The sequence below is a fragment of the Fundulus heteroclitus genome, chromosome 1, assembly GCF_011125445.2.
Source record: "Fundulus heteroclitus isolate FHET01 chromosome 1, MU-UCD_Fhet_4.1, whole genome shotgun sequence".
Taxonomy (NCBI): domain Eukaryota; kingdom Metazoa; phylum Chordata; class Actinopteri; order Cyprinodontiformes; family Fundulidae; genus Fundulus; species Fundulus heteroclitus.
The window spans coordinates 22,099,146-22,121,279 of record NC_046361.1 but is presented as its reverse complement, the minus strand read 5'-3'; the positions used below and the strand labels follow the sequence as shown (position 1 = coordinate 22,121,279).

Here is a 22,134-nt window from a genome sequence, read left to right as displayed (position 1 = left end):
GTGGTTCCATCTGTAAAGGAGCGCAAGAGAGGTGAGATGCTTGGAGGAATTGGGTATGAGGGGTCATTAAGAGACAGTCCCATGAAAATGTTGAAAACCTTGCTATATTAGCATTTACGCCTTGTTCATACAATATTAAATGAAAACAAAAATAAAAGTCAGTTTATTAACTAGAGAGTGAATTACATAGCAATATCATAGGAATATCAATCTTATCCTGGTAAGTTCCAATGAGTAAAGTTACATACTTCAAAAATTGCCTGGATTCGGTGCTGAAAAAAAAATCTTTAAATCAATCAACCATGGTAAACATAAACATGGATCTACACAAGTATAAGTAAAGTTTTGTGTACACTGCAGAGTTAACAACAAAGACAAATGCCAGTCATATTCTATTGTATACTATTTGTCTTTAAAAAAAATTGCTGAATAACACAAGAGTGAAAATAAGGAGTCCTGCTGTTAGATCATGAAAAGGAAAAAAATGCCCCATAATGAATTCAGTAGGTTTAGCTTCCCAAGGATACAACAAGCAATTAATGAAAACCATTTGCAAAATATACAGCTATAACTCATTCAGTAAAGCTCACAGTTTCCAGTCACAAAGCCAGACTGTGGCTTAGCCACATACCTGACAGCTTTTACAATCAGAAATATCCTAAGGCCACAAATTAGACAAGACTGAAATATGCAACAAGGGAATCCCAAAGACTTAAAACACTACTGTCTAATACTAAACTGACCGCTAAGGACTGTTTAGTTTGGTCAAATGTGGTGTTGCGTGTCAGAAAGTGGATACCAGAAGCTGTGACTAATTTTTGAAAATCTCTTGCATAACGGCCCTCTCAACCCCATGTTGATGTATTTCTTCCTTGTCTTTTTGACTCAGTCTATCTGCTACTTACTACACCTTATGTGGACAGTAAAAGTGCGGGCATAGTGAATAAATGACCTGCATCCCTGATGACAGTTAAGACAATACACCACATAAGCTCATAACTCATCAATGAACTGCTGAGGAAGAATCTGTGTAATGTAACATCCCTGTACATACACAGCAATAAGCTCAAACAGTATAATTATATTTGATTCTCCTGTTTCAACAATCTCAGTGTTCAGAATCACAAGGCAATATGTCATCTCAGCTGTTAGTATGCTAATCCTGGCTAAAGCCCTGACCGTGAGCCACATCTCTTGTGGTCGGCTTTTATGGTGTAAACTGATGCTGCAGGGCTGTGTACACATGGCTTCCCATTCTTCTCTCATCCCTTCAAAGACAGGACAACTTATCCAGATATTCTAACATCATAATAACAATAATATCAATGATAGGAACAACAATAAGAAGAAGTAAAGATCTGCACCAAAAGAAGATATAGGTCAGTATTTTGGCCACTCTGTAAGCCAGGGGATCCATTTTTACAGTCATAATTATGTAATAAGTTTAAAAACGATGTGAAAACTGCATATCATAACTCTGGCTGTACTGTTTGTAAAGAATGCGCACGACATTTCTATTACCCCTACCGAGGATGTTAGAGGCGTTTTATAGAGCAATAAAAGCCGTAAATCAGTCACTTTTAAACGACCCCTGGTTCCCGGCGTGTTTTACAGGCTCTGACACAGTAGTAGCCGCGCACTGCTCACATGGCTCCCCTTACTCTGTGGCCTCTACAGCTACCTCCTAAAAGCGCGGATCTGCGTGGACAATGAATACGCTCCGTGACAGCGTTATTGCATTGTTACAGTGCCCGGCTACAAAAAAAAAAAAAAAAAAAAAATCATGGCTGGCGCTTCGTGCAGAAGCAAGGGGAAAGACAGACAGACGTGGAGAAGAGCTAGGTGCAGTCCATCGGCTGGCGTGGTATTGCAGTTGCCCATGTATTCCTGTAGAGACGTATTTGCGATTGTTTGTGCAGCACGCAAATTCGGTTCTACAGGGTACATATAGACAACTAATGTGCTTTCTCGTTGAGGCTCCAGGGCTGAACTGTCGGGTAAACATCGGCGCAAGCAGGTTCTGGGAGATGCGTGCGTTTCTGGAGATATTTCACTGCGGCAATGGAGCAGAACGATCACACAAAGCGTGCGTAAAAGCTGATGCTCTTCGTCTGCACGAAGCAACACAAACCTATTTGTTTGTTTTCTGTTTTACCCCCCCCCCCCCCCCCTGAAAAAGATCAATGTGCGCACACCAACACACACACACACACACACACACACACACCCACACACACACACACACACACACCCACACACACACACACACACACACGGACTCACACACACACACACACACACAGGCGCACGCACGTGTGTATGTGCACACAGAGAATACAGAGGCTCTTCTTTCTCAGCATTCTGCCTTTGAGTTGGCTCCTATATGAATATTCAGCCACAAACACGGCGGATACAAAAGGACGGCGTGACAGCGGCAGATGAAAAATAAGTTTCCATTGTTCCCAACCATTTCTTCTGCTCGCCATTACCATACTGACCGCTCCGTAACCTTTCTTCCTGACACCCTGGAAGCTAATGAGAAAAGCCTCGGATGAAAAATGCAACGTTGGACATGTGACCTGTTTCGTGGGGGTTATTAAAAACAGCAAACAAGCTCAGATTGTGAATCAATTCAACTGATTACAGAAGAGAGGAACACACTACAAATTAAACACACACACACATCTTGATCTGAATATTATTATATTATATATCATTTATGGATGTCACCATTAAAAAAAAACAAAAAAAAAAAAAAAGAAAACCCAAAAAAAACCCGGGGAATTCTTTGTGAAATAAACGCAGCCCAGAAATCGTTGCTATTCGGCTGCTTCGTGTTTTCATCTGAACACATGATATTTGTCGCGCACCCAGGCGATGCGAGCACCGCGCACTCCCTCTCGTCCCATGTGCTCATGGCGAGCGCATTTTAATATTAGTTAGACAGCCTGACCCGCGTTTCACCCCTCGCGTTTGACTGCTTCCAATAGTTCACTGCCAAGGATTATTGATGGAGAGACAGCAATGAATTCTTTCTCCCCTCACAAATGGCTTTCAGATCGTGCACCTAGTTCAATAACTAGTTATAATGTAGAAGTACAAAAAAATGAGACCCTCAGGCGGACTAATTTGATGTTTCATTCATTCATTTGAGGGATTGTTAAGCTTTCCCCGTGTAGCGCCCCCCCCCCCCCCCCCACACACACACACACACAGCAAAACAACTCTTGTACATGTGTGCTCACACATGTATGCATGTTAACAGAATTCATCAAAACTATGCAGAAGCCGTTCAGTCGATCATGTTTTTCCTTTCAGTGTCCGACTGGCTGACCTGAATGCAGAGACTGCGGCAATATCCCGCTCCCTGATGAAAATGGTTACGATGCGCTTTTAATCAGACCCTTAATGTAATAGCCTCTACGCGTTTACCCTCCCCAGGTGTAATAACGTTAGGCGGGATGGTCCAGTTAAAATAAAAAGTTTTAATGAAGTGCAGACAGACTGGAGACCAGTTGGCTGTGAATGCTGGTTGGAAGCGGCCGCCAGGGGAGCAAAGGTGCTTTGTAGAAACTGGATTCCCCCACATAAACCACTGCGGTGTTGTGGCTCATTAGACTCAAACCGTACCGTTAAAATACAGACAACAAAACAACCGCCCTGGCTATTAATTAGACACAAAAAAAACGCCAAAAAAATATTGGGTTTTTGTGATGTAGGATAAGGGGGAGTTACAATTGCCATTCCGTTTTTAATTTTCGAATGTAAACTACAAAATAATAGATATGTCCACTGGAAATAATGCTAAAAATACTAAAAAATCTGAACTCGTTAAACTCACAGGAATCAGGATCCTACAGCTTTTTGCCTTCAGCCAAATAACAGACGTCACAGTGAAGATTCACTTTTGACTGAAGTCAGGTGATGAGATTTACGACTCTTACACAGTTGCACACATTTTGACCCGGCGAACTGTCTGGAACAAAAAATAAATAAATAAATAAAAATAAAAAAACAACACCTCTTTTACTGCGAATGGCCAAAAGGGATTTTGTGAATTTTTGTCAGAAATTGCTTACACGCAGAATAAACGGTTGCAAACACTTTTTGAAAAATTGCAAAATTGCATTTTTGTTGTTTGTTTTACTAAATTATTTTTTCCATCAATGTAGTATTCGTTTTCTTCAAGCAGGATAAATACTGAAGCTAATATATATATATATATATATATATATATATATATATATATATATATATATATATATATATATATATATATATATATATATATATATATATATATTAATATTGATTTCCGTTCTGTCTTTGTAAAAAATTTTTTTTAAAAAAAGGTAAGTAAATTCATTAAGTTATGTGGGAAAATTGCATATGTAGATGTAAAATACTGCGTGTAAAATATGGATATTTTTGCTTGAACTACAACACCAGAGCGTTTATAATAATAATATTCTTAAGAGTAAAAACAGATGGAATGGAGAACATTTATATATTTTAACATTTTTGCTTGAGTTTCAAAAATAAAACGGAATGTTTATTTTATTTATTTATTCCCGGCTGTTGCTCTTCCCTTTTCAATAATGTGTTTGCCTATATAATATAATATTAGTATAATGATCACACATTCCTGCAGGGAAACTGCACAGAAAAATGTGAAATGTTTGAGCTCCTGCAGAACAGAGACCCTGGAAAGAATTTAAGACGGATCGTTCTCAGACGATAAAACTAAATTTACAAGCAATTTGGTATTTCCTTGGGCAAGAGCTACTATGAATAGAAGTCCCTGGACTTCAGCGCCTCTGAATTATGGCGAACAGTCAATAAAATAGAATCACGACTTTGTCTTCACATTGTAAATAAAATCAGTCCGTGTTCTGAAACTGTGCAACGGAGCTCTCTGCCTCTTGTTCGAGCCCCAGACAAAGGGAAGTCTGTGCTCACCCGGAAATGACCTCTGCGGGTTGAGGGATGGCGGTGTCAGCTCCACAGGTCAGAGAAAGGAATACACCAGCGCAGAACATGGCAGTGAAAACGGATGTTTGGGCCGGATTCACTTTTAGAACAAAGATTTTCTCTTCTTTTTAAGACGAACTTAGCTTGTATTATAGCATCTCACCGAACAAGGTTAAAATGCGTATTTTTTTTCTGGATACAGAGCACTACAGGTGTACACTTAATACGTGTTACTTTTAAGAAAAGGGAAAACGACATTTTTACGCATTTTGTTTTCCTGACGTATAAAGCCTTTAGTCTGGTTTCTCCATCATTTCCTTTATGAATTATAAAGGGATCTTACAGAAAAATAAAGATAAATAAGGAGGGGGCAGAAAACGTTTGGATGCCCCCCGCAGTGCGCAACGCACACCGGAGCATGTTACACAGTGCCCCCTATTGAAAGTGCGTGATTGATCCTGCACACCTGAAAGCTAAATCCACACCTCGGGATTGGAAATAAAGGAATACCAAAGCACAGATCGCGCAACACATTGAAGACGAAGGCAACCTAAACTGGCCTGAGGAAGTCGTGGTGATCACCGCATCCTGCAAGCTCAAGGAAAACACATCAATCTGAGCTTCAGTATAAAAATAATAGGACATCCAAACATTGATTAGAGGTAGAGGAGTGTTTCTGAAGGCGGGGCTGTTTGCTTAGGCATATGGGTGATTAAATGACGTCTCCAACAGAGCAACAGAAAACTATTGAGGTCACAAGAAGGCATTGCCTCATTAGTCTCCAAGCTGATCAAACTGCGTGGTAATACAATATAATATGAGGATAAAAAGGTGGGAAATTTGCAAATATTTATTCTGTCTTCAGTCCACAGTCAGAGTGTGTTGCACAAGATAACATCTGCGGATTAGCATGGTCAGAAAATGGCCATGAAAACCCGGTTACACCAGTTCATAAACAAAAACACGTCAAAGTCTATCCTGTGTCAAGGTGGGGAAAAAAACAAAACAAAAAAAATGTTCTTCTTAAACGAGCTCAGCATCCATAACAACGGAGCTGCCGCCACGCCTCTTCTTAGTGGGAGATTGTGCCCTTTATTTGTAGCAAAGCTGCGTGAATTTCACTTAAGATTAAACCACAAATGTTCCTACTCGCAAATTGCAGAAAGTCTGAGTGGGTGTTTCAGTGGGCGGATAATGAGACAGGGTGTTGTGTTGTTCCTGTTTTTACAGTAAAACTGCTACTCTCTGCTGTTCTCTACTGTATAATCTGTTTACACTATGTTACTGTGAATTGTTTTTATTTTATTTTTTATTATTGCAAAAAATATTTCATGTAAAATAAAAAAATTATAAGGTTACAGTGATATAAACTAAGTGTAAAAATCTCCCAGTAATTCATCTTGAAAGGAAATACGCTACTGTTCTTGACTTTAGTGGGATATTTGTGGCTGCAGTATAGAACAGGAATATATTTTATTCAAAAGCAAGTGCAGCTCACAGTTTGACCATTTTACTCCTATTAGTTGTATACTGAAGTCCCATTTTAAATTAGTCTAACTGCAGTTGTAAAATACATACACGCTAATTGACAATTGTTGGCCGTTAAGTTACTGATTTTTGTAACTTTAAAGCTTTAAAGGGTAGTTGCTCTCTTTTTCTAGCTCTTAAACTAAAGAACTGAACCATTTAAGGACATTTAAGTCTCACCATGGGGACAAAATCCACCTTTTATTACTAGCACCACTTGCAACACTAGTCTTAGTTAGAACTAAATAAAATACTTTGTATAACTGTGGGGACTAGCAGTTGTGAATAAACTGCTACAGCCTGTGTAACCCTTCTGTCACGTTACATTAAAATGATCAGCATGATTTAAGAAATATAGACTTTAAAGGCAGGAGTCTGTTTGCTGGCCATTAAAACACGCACAGATGAACATCTTCTACCCCTTTTGCAAAGCATCGAGGCTCCACGGAGCCATTAGGAGTTAACCTAATTAGGTTTAGAGTTAATCCGTGTGGTCAAAGTCACTCCATCATACAAGAAAAACGAATTTAAGAGGAACATAACGGCACAGACGCGGCCCAATATTGAAAGTTAAAGCAACTTACTGCAGCACCAGCAACAGCAGCAGCAGCAGCAGCAGGTCTCAGCCCTCCGCACCACTCCGCTCCACAGTCCGGAGAAAGGTACTGCCTCCTCTGCCGCCACCACAAAGCCCTTTCCTCCTCCGATAAGGGGGAAGCCAGCAGCTGCTATTCCGGACAGTTAAGATTATATATGATGTGTATATATCGAAGGTTTGTCAGCTCTTCCAGGCCATAAAACCCACTTAAACGACACCACGTGCTTACCACGCACCATTCACAGGCCCTGCTTGGGGCAATTGGCATTTGTAACCTTGTAAACTTTAAAATCCCCAAAAAAGAAAGACTTGAATGCAAGCCCTCGCGTTAAGGTTTATAGGCCCCAACAGAGCGCAGAGAAAGTGGACGCCGCAGTTGACCGGTTGAAATAAGGGGAGATCATTTAGGAGGCTGTTAGTTTGAGAGGTGAGTTGATTTTTTTTTTAAATTGTATGTTTTATTTTATCTAACTTGGGGGATTTACCTCGTCACCTTGAGTGACACCGCAACACTCGAATGGAGACACCCAAATGCTGCAAAGTGGTGTTTTTGCTACAATCTAATGAAACCAGGGTTGAAACAGGGTCTGACCATGTGGGCCCCTTTACAGATAATGACGCGTCTGTGTGCGGCCACAGGAAGCCCAAGCTTTGCGTCCACTGTTGTGTTGTTCTAACAGGCTGGTGTGGCCCTTCCTCATCCCCTGACAAAACAGGAAGCCGAGTGTGCCTGCCGAGCGCTGGAAAAAAAGGGGGCAATAAAGTTTTATGAGGGGAGCCTTAAACTTCAGAGCGCGTTTGTCAGCCTGAGAAATTCTGGGGACTCTGAGGAAACCTGACAAAACAAACGAAATTGCATGGTGTCCAGTTTTATTCATTGAACAAAATGCAACTAATTTTTTTTTGTTGCAATATGGACCTTTGATAGGAGGAGAAAAAAAAATAATGGTCACAATATAGGTCTTATTTTTAATGACTTTATTGGTTACAGTCAACAAATAGGCATCACTCAGCCCTTGCGTGTACCAGGCACCTTTTAGTTTACTATGGGAAACAGACGTTGCTTCATTGCACATTACAGCGTTATCACACACAGTCACAAGGTTATGACGGACAACATGGATGACAAACTGCTCACTAAACACATCATACCTTCAAACAAAAATCTTAATTTCTTCAAAGAAAATAAGAGGACAGAGAATTTTTAAACTGAACACATTTTTATTAATTTATTTATTCCATACTCACGGACCTTAATTTTTAATTACACGCTTACGAAGCTGGAAATGATGCCCAGAACTATCAGTCACTAATCTTTCCCCTATACTATGAACACATATTAATAACGTTGTGCAGCTTCTTCTTTTTTTTTTTTTTTCCCGCAATGCGGACCAAAAGCCTTGAAGGACCCAGCTCCCACCAGAACCACCGATTTTTTCTGCTCAGTAAAGTGGTGTTATCATCGCATAGGCAGCAAATTAATTTAGAAATGTAAACCGATTGATCATAGTGAGCGATACTCAATACATTAGGTCCCAAACCGCAGAAAGTGACACATAATTGGTGATGAAGCACACAGAGCCGTGTCATGATGTCATTGCTCCTTATAACGGTTCATCCGAAGGTCAGGCGGGCAACTCCAGCGCTCCTGTGCAAGTGTGGAGCTGCAGTGGGAGAAAAAAAAGGGGTGCTGCACTGCTTATTTTTTTCACTCCTTCACTTTGATCTTTGAGTCCTTCTTCCACTTCATCCTTCTGTTCTGGAACCAGATTTTGATCTGCCTCTCGTTTAGGCACAGGCTGTTGGCGATCTCTACGCGCCTGCGGCGGCTCAGGTAGCGGCTGAAGTGAAACTCTTTCTCCAGCTCCAGAGTCTGGTAGCGGGTGTAACTGGTCCGGGAGCGCTTACCCTCCGATTCTGAAGCAGTATTAGAATATGTCAGCGTTCAGCAACAATATCGTGGCATATTGTATTGCATTGCATTAAGCTTGGGGTATTTAGTTTAAACTGCAGGAAAAAAAAAAAACAAACAAAGAAAAAATGCGCTCAATGAGGCCTCCTCTTCAAATATTGATACACAGCCTAATTTAACCTGATGTTATATCAGAGGATTGGTTCGCTAAAAATATCACATGGACAAAAACAGCCGGTGAGATGCTATAAACGCTAATACGACCACCTCCATTGCTTAAAACATAAAAAAGAAATGATTGCTCTACAAATCATGTTCAAGCTTAATAAATAAATCAGATAACGTGTAATTCGTGGGCCTCCCTGTAAGGTTTAAGACCGCTACACACTAGTGGTGTAATAGAACATCGCGGCAAGGGAAACCAACACGAGTCACAAAAGTAGCATTTAAAATTATGCCAACAGTTTCTCCCCCCAACTGTTTTCCTATTTATAGAATTGCACAGCCTCGCTATGAAAAGCAACAGGCCTGCAGCCGCTGGATATTTAGATTAATCCGACATCCCCGCTGCGTGTTTTCTGTGCACACATTGGCAAAGTGCACAAACACAGAACCAGTCTTGCTTCGTGTTTTGCAGCTAACGCGTTTACAGTCTTTTTTTTTGGAGCTAAATTGTCTGCAAGCATGGGTTCGGAGGCACGAAGAAAGAGCATGCCTATTCAAATCTTTTCGAGGTGAAGAGTTCACGATTGGGTCAGGGCATTGGTGTGTCCCAGGGTTCAATTAAAGGCTAAAGCTTTTTTGTTTTTCCTCCCTTTTTGGATGCTGAAATTTTAAAAGCATGCAGAGGACAAGCACGAACTCAACAACAACGATTAACATAGTTGGATTTGTACTATTATTTCACCGTTTGATCATATTTTTGTTCTCTTATCCAATTATTTTACGATAAATCACAGCACAGATCACCCCTTCACCGTAACAGAGCAGGTTTACGAGCAATAGATGCCTTTGTCATAAAATTTATGACCGCGAGTTTTTATTATTTCCTGCTTTTGGCCTTTAAAACTCAAGAGGGACACTAGAGCGAGCGAGACCAAGTGTTGCTGCGTTAAGAGCGAACAGCTTATTCGCACTTTTTTTTTTCTTCATAAAACAGGCAAACTTTACCGTGGCTCATGTGCAGTTTTGTCATCCAGGGATAAATCTGCGGTCGCTGTTCACTTTCCTGACGCTGGTGCGCATTTGCGTTTCTGTTCACTGTCTGCGCGCTTTCCGTGTTTTGGTCGCCATCCTGGCTCCTGTTACCTCCTCGTTTTGCGCTTCTCTCCGGGTCTCCGTCTGCGCCTCGTCCGTAGCCGAGCCCGCTCGACGAGCCGCTGGAGAGCATGCTTATCTGCGGTCCGGGCGGGAGCGGAATATCCGTGTTGCCACGCAGGCTAGTTTTGATCTCCTCCCGTTGCGCAGAGGTCGTGGGGACGGGACAGGAGTACATCCCGTTTACGTTAACACCCTCATAACGGCTGGACGTGCGCCCAGATGCATCGAAAGTAAACATGCTGTTGGGAGAAGTTGTCTCGCTTGTTTGCCCAAAACTGGAGCGCTCGACAACAGAGTTCATTTCAAAACTAATTCTACCCACCAACACTTTCTTTTCAAACTACACACGGGATGAGGGTGGCGGGTATTTCCTGCTTTTTGTTGATCATTTCTTTTTCTTTGTAGCCTCTTATGGAAAATTCACAGCTGCCTGTCCTAAAGAAGAGTAAAAAAATAATCCAGAATTTATAGGTGGAGTAGGCTTTGGTATCTTTTCTCTCTTTTTTTATTCTTGATCCGGAGCGCACTGCCCAAATATGGGGTATTTGGATGCGATCACGTGCATGTGTTGGCCAGTCATAAATTGGCTTGATACTCAATGGGGATATTGATGAATAGGAGAAACGTGTCCGGTAAACTTTGAGCTGTTTGGTTGTTGGGGATCAGGCAAGGGGTGGTGGGGTGGGGGTGGGATCTTTAGCGCAAAAAAAGGCAAGACAGAAAGACAAGAGCGTCATCTGGTGTCTGGAATGGGGCAGGACGTGTCAGGACGTGCGCCAGGCACACGCTTCCAGGTCCACAGAATAATAATAATAATAATAATAATAATAATAATAATAATAATAATAATAATAATAATAATAATAATAAAATAATAATAATAATAATAATAATAATAATAATAATAATAATAATAATAATAATTTCTGTTAAATATATTTTGGTTTTCTACAAATTTAAAAGTGAGGGATCCCTTCAGTAATCTCCCAGCATTAAAACATCATAGAAGCGAAAAATTGTGTAAAAAATCACTCGTATATAGCTCTTCCCATTCTAGTTCTCCAAATCCGCTCACTATAAAGGTCACTAGAATACGCTGCAACTTTGCTATTCACTGTTATCTTTGTGATCACCTAACAAAACCTGCCTGAGACCATATTTGTCTGTTAGGACAGAGTAATGCGCAGAGCAAATACACAACGAGAACGCAAGTTTTACAAAGATTTTATTTTCTGATACACAAATATGACAAAACATGAAATCATAACACTCAAAAAAGTGAATTGCTAGTGTACAAATCTGTCTCAAAACAAAAAAAAAAAGAGCATATTGTGTGTCAAATGATTTCAAAAGAAGTGGCGCTGTTCTTTTACATTACGCTGCGCCAAAAAAACAAGCGGCTAAATGCACGGCTCTTTACGGGATTTGCATAATATGCTGTTATGCTGCTTTTATTCTATATATATACAGAAGCTTGTGGGTCAACCGTGCAACTTGAATCTTTTTTTTTCTTCTTGTCTTCTTTAAATCTGTGGACAATTCAAGTACTAGTTTACGCTGTGTTCCGTTGAACGCCGTGGAATGTGCATGTACAACAATGAGCAAAGTCAAACCACCACTGTAATTGGTGAGGTGATCAAAGGGTTCACAGTGAGGAATTGGCTGTGGGTAAATACAGACTTTTTTTTTTTTTGCCTGGTGTTTTGGAAATAACCAGGAAAATAATACTTCTTCGTTTTTATTATTTCCACAATACATGTGAGACATTGATATTAATAATATTGATAAAACAAAACACCTCAGTGCTCCAAATGTCACAGAGACCAAACTTTGGATGGAATAACGCTTTCAATATTTAGTGCTCCACAACTGCTGTGGTCAAGATGAGATAAAGAGCAGCGGGTATAACCATCATGCAGTGAAGTCAAGTCTTCATAGATTATTTTAGGTAGTTATGTTGGACTTTCATGGTCATGAGGTGACCCCCCCCCCCCCTCTCCACTTCCACGCACACACACGGGCGCGCAATTCTCCCCAGCTATTCCTTTTTCGTGTGTTCCTCCTTCCCTTCTTCCACTGCGCTCCCACTCCGTTCTTCCTCCTGAGCAACCCCTGTCTGTTCACTTCCAGTCACCGTGGAGGTCAGGTTGCTCTCCTTCTTCCACTTCATGCGCCGGTTCTGGAACCAGATCTTGATCTGCCGCTCCGTCAGGCACAGTGCGTTGGCGATCTCGATGCGTCTGCGCCTGGTCAGGTAGCGGTTGAAGTGGAACTCCTTTTCCAGCTCCAGCGTTTGGTAGCGAGAGTAGATCTGACGTCCCCTGCGCCTGTCCGTTCCGTAACCCACTCCTGCTGGAGCACAAAAGTAAAAGGCAATCATTTAATCCCTGATTATGGGACACCTAATTAGAAATCGCAGAAAATTGGCAAGATGTAGAATCTTAACGCTACAGGGAAAAGTAATTAGATTGTAGCCGATAGGCTGTGGGCATATTTACTTTTTATGCAAAATTATTATATTTTTTTTATTGAAATCTATCTCTCAAGTCACCGGTTATAATCGCCACAGCAGTGTTAAAATGAAAGCTGTTTGTTTGCACATGTTAGGGCCCATCTCACAAGTCGAGCAGATACAGTAATGTTTTATGGGGCCATAAAAAGTAACTTGCTCTCTTGGTAAGACATATCGTAAAACTGGCCCATTTCCCTAATTTATTTGGTCGTAGTAAAAACTCACCGCTGTGTGAGTTCATGCGCTGCATCCACGGGTAGATCGGGATGTTGCTCTTCTGCTCCTGTGCTCCTGCCCTCCCCTGATCCAGACTGTACTCCTGGGCAATGTGGCTCTGCGAGCCGAGTCCCATGTTTGTCTGCCTGCAGCTTGGCAGGACGTCCTTGTCCTGGAGGAACACGTTGGAGCCGTACTCGTACTGCGCCCTGCCGGAGCCGAACACCACATTCTCCTGAGGGGAGTAGAAAGGGGCATATATCCGATTCTGGGTCACAGCGGCGCCGTACGACGAAAAATGTCTGACTGTGTCATAGGTGGTGGAGTTCAGGGGGACGTTGGGCAGAACCTCTTGACCACCGGACAAATGGCAGGAGAGCGACGGGTTTGCGAAATAAGAATTCATACCTTGCCTGTAACCCTTCTCTCCAACTCTTCCCCACTTCTTTATCGGGTCTCTTTTCAATCTTCCTTCTCCAGTAAATCTCCCTCCCGCCTGTGTCAAGTCAACCAACCACACCTTCCTCCCCAAAAAATCGCCCGTATTTCCCCCCTCTCGCGTTGCTGCCTCTCCTGCGCGGACGCGGGGCTACTTTTGAGGATTGAATATTATTAATTTCCAATCTCCGGTTAAGACGGGGGGAAGAAAAAAAAGCACGAGTGTTATAGCCGAGGCTTGGCTCAGTGAGAGACAATATGACAACGTCAGCTGACCATTCCCGACCAATTGAGAGGCGGGAAGTTGAGGCGAAACTGTGGCTTTTAGCTCAGAGCTGCGTGGAGCATTAGTGCAAAAATGCCGATAAACACAACGCAGACGGTGAAGTACGGGCGCACCGCCCCGCTTGACTGGATGGGAAGTTTATTTTATTTTATTTTTATTTTTTCTATTGGGTCTGAACTTTATTGGAAGGGTAAAACGTATGAGTTGTTTCCATCCAGGATGAGAAACGGGAAATATGAAGAATCTCATGCTTGAATCATGTTTATATCAGAATCAGAACTCGCAGGATATTATGCAAATATTCGGCATTAATTGCCTATCGGCAACTCCCCCCAATAGACTCCTTGATGATTCATTTGGGCATAAAGTTACAAGCATGTGAGCACCTTTGAAAAAGTGAACTACAAAAGGGGGGTTCGGGTGCAGGGAGTAAGAATGCGTTTATGGTCTCTCTTCTGTGAGGGCAATAAAACAAGTGACGTTCCCCAGCTCACCAACAACTGTCTCTCTGCAGCAAAAAAAAAAAAAAAAAAACCAGCAAACTCAAGCAGGCTGAGAAACAAAAAACAGCGCACAGCAAGTGAGGAGCAAAACTCATCTTATAAACGAGTCCGAGAGCATGACTTCTACAGCACGATTTAAAATTATTTCTACTTAATCGATGTCTAGCAGTATAAACTCGTTCCCCCTGCAGGCCAGCTGTGCCTGGTGCGCCAAATAATTAATAAACAAAACACCAGACTTCATGTCGAGTTTGCACCGCGAAGAGTCCAAACACATCATTTAATTGTCTTGATACAGATGTTTCTGAGTCCCAGTTTTGTTCCGAGCTTACCTCACATTCCTCTGACACACACACACACACACACACACACACACACACACACACACACACACACACACACACACACACACACACACACACACACACGAGGGGAAACAGCAACCGGCAATTATCTCTGCAGCAAATTATATCTTTGCAAATTACTCGAGGGGTTGCTTTGCGCAAAACCCAAAGCCATTTTAGAGCAAAATGAACTGCTTTTAAATAGTTAAAAATAATGCAATTGGACGCAAGACAAAATGCTCATTTTCCACTTTATTATTATTTTTTTATTTTTAAGAGAGCCTCTTGCCTGCCTAGCATCTCATTGACCCCAAATTTAAATGCTTTTAAACCAAATGGAAATAATAATAATAAAAAAAAACTTGCTCGCATGCACTTGAGACGACAATCTGCATTATCCCTCCGTTTTGAAACAAGCCATAATTGATACCAATAAAATAATCAATAAGGCTATTAAAAAACGTCTGCTTTAGCGCAGTCGCTCTGGCTGCGGCAGCCATACTGGTTCAGCTCATTGATCTTATCCAATAAGTATAAATACGCGTTGCCTGAAATGTGCAACGCTGTTTGTTCTGTTTTTCTTTTCTTTTTCTTTTTTTTCTTTTTTTGTCAGAAGGAGGGGAGGGGGGCAATCCTGAAAAGACCATAAAAAGAGACAACAACAAAAGAGGAGGAAGTGGACGGTGCAATAAAAGTTCCCTTCACCCGACCATATGTGGCATACCCGCGTCGCACAGATTGAAGGCAAACAGAGCGCAAAAAGTTAGTTTGCGATGCAACATCATTTCTATTTTGCACAATATTTTTTGTATAAATTATTCTGGGCTGCAGCGGGTTTGGAGCTTAAATACACACAAACACAACTATCAGAAATTGCAGAATTTACGTTTCTTATGCGTCATGAGGAGAACATTTCCCCCCAATAAGATTTGCATTCTTAAACTGTTTTTTTTTTATCTGGATTTGACTGATGCGAATTAACGGCATAATATAGGGGGACGTGTCCCCGCTTGGTATAACTTTGTGAATGTGCCATTCTCACTATAGCAGATGCATATTCACGTGTACCGAGAGTTACCAAACGAAATTTCGTTATGCGTGAACGCGTAATATCAGTGAAGGAGTCTTTAATGTGTGCGTTGGATCAGTAGGCGCTTTTTTATTTTGGATTCCAAATGCTGTTTTCAACACCCACTAAAATCCATTCAATATTTCTATATTTAAAAAGTCAAAAATATCTCTTCTGAGACTGTTTTGGCTCGTCACCACCGCTGCTATTTCCCCCCTCCTGCCTCATTGTTGCTTGCACACTAAACAGGAAAAACACGCCGGTCCATGGAGTCGAAGGCTGTAAATTAAAAGGCTCGAACAGTGGAGCCAATGTGGGGACTGGAATGCAGCAGAGGTTGTGTCAGTGTGCAGAATCAGAAAGGTCATTCTTTTCCCCAGAGTTTTAGTGTTTTATTGCGGCCCGTGAGGCAAATCACATGCAATTTGGGATGGACGGCGGGAGGACGCCGTTTGGTCCACGTTTTGGAGATTTCCTTTTAGAAAGGGGACATTTGGAGTGAACCCGAATGCGCAAAGAAAGGTCTAGAAGTAGAATTTATAGTCCATTATGTTTTTAGACTAATATTGAGAATTGTCTCCTGGATTATACTTCGAAAGACGAATTAAAACTGGTCTGTCAATTTGCGGTTTTGCACATTGTGTGTTATCGTAGTATTATTATTAGACCATTTTTACCCTTGGCTTTAATCACTTCCTGAGGTTTTCAGGCCTTATTCCTCCAACAAAATAGCCCCCACCCCTCCACACCAGAGTACCTAAAGCCTTCCTCTTGTCTCCTCGCGTACAGGACCGACTTTCTAACATAACTCAGCAATAATTTATACGGGACCTGCACAGTTCCTGCATTATCCCATGATTAAAAACACAGCGAGGGGAGCAAACTCTGCCCCAGCCCTGGTGCTTTTTTCTCTTCTTTCCCTCCCCATCGCTTCTAATAAGGACTTATTCTCATACTAACAACGTAAAGCTCCTATAAGCACTTTACCGTGTAGCCGGCCGGCCCAATTAATGCCCGGAAGTGTTCGTCTTTATGCTCGTTAAGCACTCAGGAAGCTGTTGCCCAATGAGCACATGTTGATCCACACATCATAAATTAGGACCATTAGCGGGGAGCAAAATTTTGGGGCCTGTCGGGATTTTTAAGTGAGGTTCTAAATGCGGTGACGCGGACAGATTCATGACTTCATGAAGTTTTATGCGAGCCATCTCTGCTTTTAAAAAGCACTGCACAGCTAAACAATGGAGTATTCTTTTTCTCCTCCCGTCTTTTAAGAAAAAAAAAAACACCCTGATTTGCCCAAATGGCATCCATTAAAGTGCAACCTCTCTCTCTTCCTCTTTTCTCCGTAGAGCCGGGAAGCAGCAGGACACGATCCACTGCGCCAACAATGTTTCATAAAGGGGGAAAAGCAAACAACGAGTTTAGGAGACCTTTTTTCCGGTAATTATATTCTTCGGATATTGAAAGTGTTGAGATGCAGCAGCAACAGACTGAAACACCAGAAGCCCCCTTTATCACACACACAGCCATATTTTGTCCCAGCACAGACGGCGCTAAAACAAAGAGAGCATTTCTCCAGGTTGAGCTTTAATGAGAACAACTGCTTTCAGCTTAAAAAAAAAAAACAAGAAGAAAGCAACATAGACAGTAGTGCCCCTCCTCCTCCATTACTCTCCCTCTCTCTGCCTCTCTCACTCACACACACACACCCAGGCTGTGCTTAGATCCCGTTTAAGATATGACTGCAACAAATTAAACTTTGTTGTGTATTGCTTACACCGGTGCTTTTCAAGCCTGGTCCTCAAGGAACGCCGCTCCACGTGTTTTCCACGTCTCTGTGCTTTAACACACCTGCATTCAGATGATTACAGTTCAGCAAAAGCCTGTTAATCAGCCATCAATTAAAAGCAGGTGTGCTGAACCAGGGAACCATCTGAAAGATGCAGGGCAGTGTGCCCCGGGGACTAACACCTCTAGTCTAATTCTGGTTGCTGTATTGTTATATTTTGCTGTAGCTGGAAGATAGACTTTAGCCTCTTCTGTCTATTGTTAGTTAAAGGAGATCAGATCAGATATTACCATTATTATTATTATTACACTGAGCTATATTGGGGGATTTTTTTCCACCCAGGCTGAAAAATTACTCTATAAAGATTAAACTGGATGATACACAACACAGCAGAGATGCTTTTCCTCAGTGATAATGCCATTTTTATTTATTTCATTTTTTTTTAATTATTTATTTACTTGCTCTAAAGCACACAATGTCGTTGAAACATGCTCAGGGGTTTATTTTTGTATGTGCTGCTAAAGATAGATGATTTAGATATATTTTTAGAACATTATCTCACATTTCTTTTCCTCAAAATGATTGGATCTGATTTTTTTTTTCTGTTCCTGTCAATTTTGCTGAGGATTATGGTTATGATCATTTGACTGTTCTTGTGTGTTTGTATAAGATGCATGCTTTTGATATTTACAATATTGATATTATTTTTTATTATTGTTACTGTTGGTTGTGATGATACATTTACTTGTTTCTCAATTTAATTGGTTATGATTGGTTTTGATTTTCTAAAATTGTTTTAAATAACTGCTTTGAATTGCTTTTTTTACTTGTTTAAGATTACTGTTTTACAGTATATATATATATATATATTAGATAGAGAGAGAGGTCAGCTATATATATATATATATATTAGATAGAGAGAGAGAGAGGTCAGCTTTTTTATACATGTTTTTCAAGATGCTAATACAATGACATAATTAGTTCCCATGATGTCGTCATTGGTTAGGTCACAGAGTCTCACACAAAGCATTGCATAGCTTGCCCTTTTTCCAACCTCGAAACAGCAACCACATGATAGAAGAAGAGCAGAGTGAAAACAACACAACCTATGGGAGCCAGTTCTGTGCAGAAGCCTGACTGAGCAGCTACATGCTGGCAGCGGTCTATCAGCTGGGTCAGCTGACATCCGCAGTAACCCTCCGCCGAAAACCAGCAGCTGTAAACAACAAGCCTCAACACCCACCCACGCACCTATTCGCTTCTAGTCACTAGGGGGCACTGCTGAGACCTTGCATGTTTTTTTTTTTTATCCACATATATTATACTTCATATTCGCGGATGTGTGCGTTTAGGACAGAAACGTGCGTGGTGTTTCTCATAGATATAACTCAGTCTCTAAACACGTGGCTATAAGTATGCGAGCAGGGAATAATTAGGGGAGCTCACTCAACTCCGAGTGTAATTCGTCAGTGCATGGTCAGAAGGGCCTATGAGTGATGAGAAAGTTAAGTATCGGGGAGCTGTTTATCACAACAGGCCGTGTACTGCACTTCTAAAATGCTGCCTCAACGCAGATCTGATCAGCCGACAGGATTACGCACACGCAGGTGCGCCCACCGGTGAGGAGTAGCATGACAAACGCTCCGGGCATCTGCAGGTCAGGTCAACTACACACACAGGATGGACACCTTCAACTTCTGTGATCTTACATGCTCTCTCATTATTCACCGTTTCAGCCCACCACCACCACCAGCAGCAGCAGCAGCAGCAGCAACAAAGCCAGCCAGGAAGATAAAAAAGCATTAAGAAGGAGGGAGCAGTCCTACCTGAGAGGGCTCTTTATAGCTTGTGGTCCAGAACAGCTGAGGGATCAGGGGGGCGAGGGGGGCGCCGACAGCACGGAGCGCATCTTCTGCCCGTCGATAAGGAGCTGTGTCTGCCGGGGAAAGTCTTTTCTTGTAGGCTTGCTTGCTCTTTTTGCTTTCCCCAGTCGCGGTTTTATTGCCTCTGGAGGAGGGGGGATGGCGAAAGAGGGGGAGAGATCAACGCAGGCAACGGCTTGGTAGAGGCGGCGACTGTCCCGAAGATCCCACCGCCAGGAAGTCGCGCAGTTCGGGTGGATATGTGACACGCAGCAGCACCCCCAAAAGCGGCCGTGCTGGGTTTGATTTTACAGTAAATGGGGGGGAAATGGACGTTTCTGCGCGCCTTGCTTTTAGTCAGCCGCTGATACAAGGGAAGGAGCAGAGAATAGACAACAGCATAAAGTTCATGTTCATAGAGCCTGGGCCACGTGGCTCGCCGCAGCCAATCGCAGCCAGGGCTCAGTCGTAAACTTTTATTACTCAGCTGTAAATTTCTTCCCTTTAACAACCAGGAATGTTTGCACCCATCTTTTACTTCCCCTTTTTTTTCTTTACGATGGGACAAAACCAAAATCTGCCGCGCACTGCAAGAACCACGATTCTGCTGATGCTCCAAAATAAGGCACATTTCAGAAATAGGAGCGAAAAAAAGGCCACTTATTTTGGCTGATGCGGCGTCATGGCATGCCCAAGCAGCCAAGAAAACTGAAATGAAACAATAAGGGTGGGAAAATAAAGACGGGGATGAAAAGGGGTACGTTTTATTGTTTTTTTAAACTCAACTTTAATCGGATCAAAGTTCTACACTGTGGAGTCTCTGGCTTGCTTGCAGTCAAGTTCATCTGCTATATCAAATTCAACATCAGTAAAGTGTTTCATACGAATACCCAAAAAAAAAAAAAAAATCCTTCCAGATTTGATCCAGAGCTGGAAAAACAAAAAGTTATGTAAAGTTGCAAACAAGCGATGCTTTCCGTGATAATAGCCCTGAAACCAGGGAAGGTTTTCTCCTGAAAAAAATGATGCCAGTCTTCAGCATTTGCTGCATCACCTTTATGAAAAATAAACCCCTGCATTTCTATGTTCGGAACAAATAACAAACACCGTGTTTACCCTATCATGGCTCCGCCTTTTTTCCCTCAAATGCACGCCTAATACGTCGAAATACACCACAGCCATCATAACCAAGATGAGACGAATACTTGAAATAAAGCCCGTGCTGTAGGTCTAGGCAGATTACCTTGTTCGATTCTAAACAATATTTTGGCAAAACAACAATTATGATTACAACCACGACCCCATATACCAGCAGGGATTTTTCACAGGGTTTTTGGGTGAATGGCGCATCCTCGCAGGCCGTGATCTCCTCACTGCGCCGCAGAAACACAGGCCCTTGTGAGCCGGGTCTTTACACCCCAATAAAATTTACTGCAGGTACACTAAATTTTATAGGTAATATAACGCTCTGGTAAAAAAAAAAAAAGAAAAAAAAGATACACGGTTACATGGTGGGAGGACGTAGGCTAAAGAGACATTGGGGTAAAAAACGCAGGACACGAACGATATTATTATTATTATCATTATTATTAGATTTCGACTTCAACAAAAAGAAAGATCAACTGATGCAAAGTTTGGAAAAATACAAAAATGAAGGGTGATGATAAATTAAACATATGCTGGATATCATGGTAATAACGCTAAACTCAAATTAGAAAATCACGTTGTTGGTTTTCATCCCCTTTTCAACGCCAATATTAATAATAATAAAAAAATACAAAATCCGCTATTATTATCATTTTTTTCAAGGGGAACACCCTTTACTGCTTTTGAAATGACGGGAAAAATATATATAATTCGATATTTTATTTAAATGTGTAATGTTTGGCTTAATATAAAAAAAAATAGAAAAAGCAAGAGTCAAACGTATAGAAATTCCGACAGCAAAGAAATAACAGTTTGGAACGCTGGTTGATTATTTTTGGCCTGTATTAGAAATTGCCACATACATGAAAAATAAATAAAAATAAAAAAGTATTTAAAAATCTAAACAGACCGTTGTTGAATATTATAAACCAGATTATTTTATCTATGTGCATTTGGTGCACATTCACCTTTTTTGGGTGTTACATCAACAACACTTCATGTTTTGAATTTATTTAAATACTTTCTAACTGCGCAGGAAAAAAGCGGAAAGGGATCAACGCACCAGAGGCGCTGACTATCTCAGATGCCTGGTATTGAAGACTAGCCACATATACCGACTTCATAATTTTTTTTTGTGAGGGGAGATTATATTAAAAGTCCAATGCATGTATATCTGAATTACACGTGGTGGAAAAATGAATCACTATTTTTCTGTTGTTTATCTGATTGCCAGGTACTACACAGAGGAGCCTAACAACACTTCCGGCGACCCGAGGTGCAGAACTGTCCGAGCGCCACACACTCGGAGCTCATTTACATACATCTCTTCGCAGTTTAATCAGACTTTCCGTCACCAGCTCATATTTATGTTTTTATATCTTCCAAGCCACGGATGCAAAAAGCGCAAAAACAGGACCGAGGAAGAGGAGAGCTGCTCCTCGCTTCTGCTTTGATTTCACCACGCTGGTGTTTTCTGGAGCTTTAACTCTGCACACCTAATATGGTTTTACACAAACACCTTGCACTGTACAAACTGATTTAGAACCCCCCCAATCCCCTTCATCCCCCCCAATCTTTCTTCTTTTTCCATTACTTGCTTGGATTATTAACACCACAGGTCAGATGTTTGTTCATCTC

The 22,134-nt window shown here is 41.5% G+C and overlaps 2 protein-coding genes and 1 long non-coding RNA gene across 4 annotated transcripts; 1 reads left to right on the top strand and 2 right to left on the bottom strand.

The window, feature by feature from the left end:
- The first annotated feature begins 7,085 nt into the window (after positions 1–7,085).
- Positions 7,086–19,252, top strand: LOC118563396. Its single transcript, XR_004931192.1, has 3 exons — positions 7,086–7,523; positions 17,049–17,139; positions 19,063–19,252. It is a non-coding gene; the product is annotated as an uncharacterized LOC118563396 (long non-coding RNA).
- On the bottom strand, positions 8,058–10,913 carry hoxc5a (homeobox C5a). Its single transcript, XM_012866564.3, has 2 exons — positions 10,179–10,913; positions 8,058–9,013 (listed from the first exon to the last, which is right to left on the bottom strand). The coding sequence occupies exons 1-2, from the start codon at positions 10,627–10,629 to the stop codon at positions 8,805–8,807; spliced, it is 660 nt and encodes a 219-aa protein (XP_012722018.1). The 5' UTR covers positions 10,630–10,913; the 3' UTR covers positions 8,058–8,804.
- On the bottom strand, positions 11,537–17,363 carry hoxc6a (homeobox C6a). 2 transcript variants are annotated; one of them, XM_012866562.3, is made up of 2 exons: positions 13,066–17,363; positions 11,537–12,680 (listed from the first exon to the last, which is right to left on the bottom strand). In XM_012866562.3, the coding sequence occupies exons 1-2, from the start codon at positions 13,460–13,462 to the stop codon at positions 12,367–12,369; spliced, it is 711 nt and encodes a 236-aa protein (XP_012722016.1). In that variant the 5' UTR covers positions 13,463–17,363; the 3' UTR covers positions 11,537–12,366. The 2 variants fall into 2 exon arrangements, with proteins under 2 accessions (XP_012722016.1, XP_012722017.1); XM_012866563.3 differs by having other exon boundaries at positions 11,537–12,677; positions 13,066–17,355.
- Positions 19,253–22,134: the final 2,882 nt, after the last annotated feature.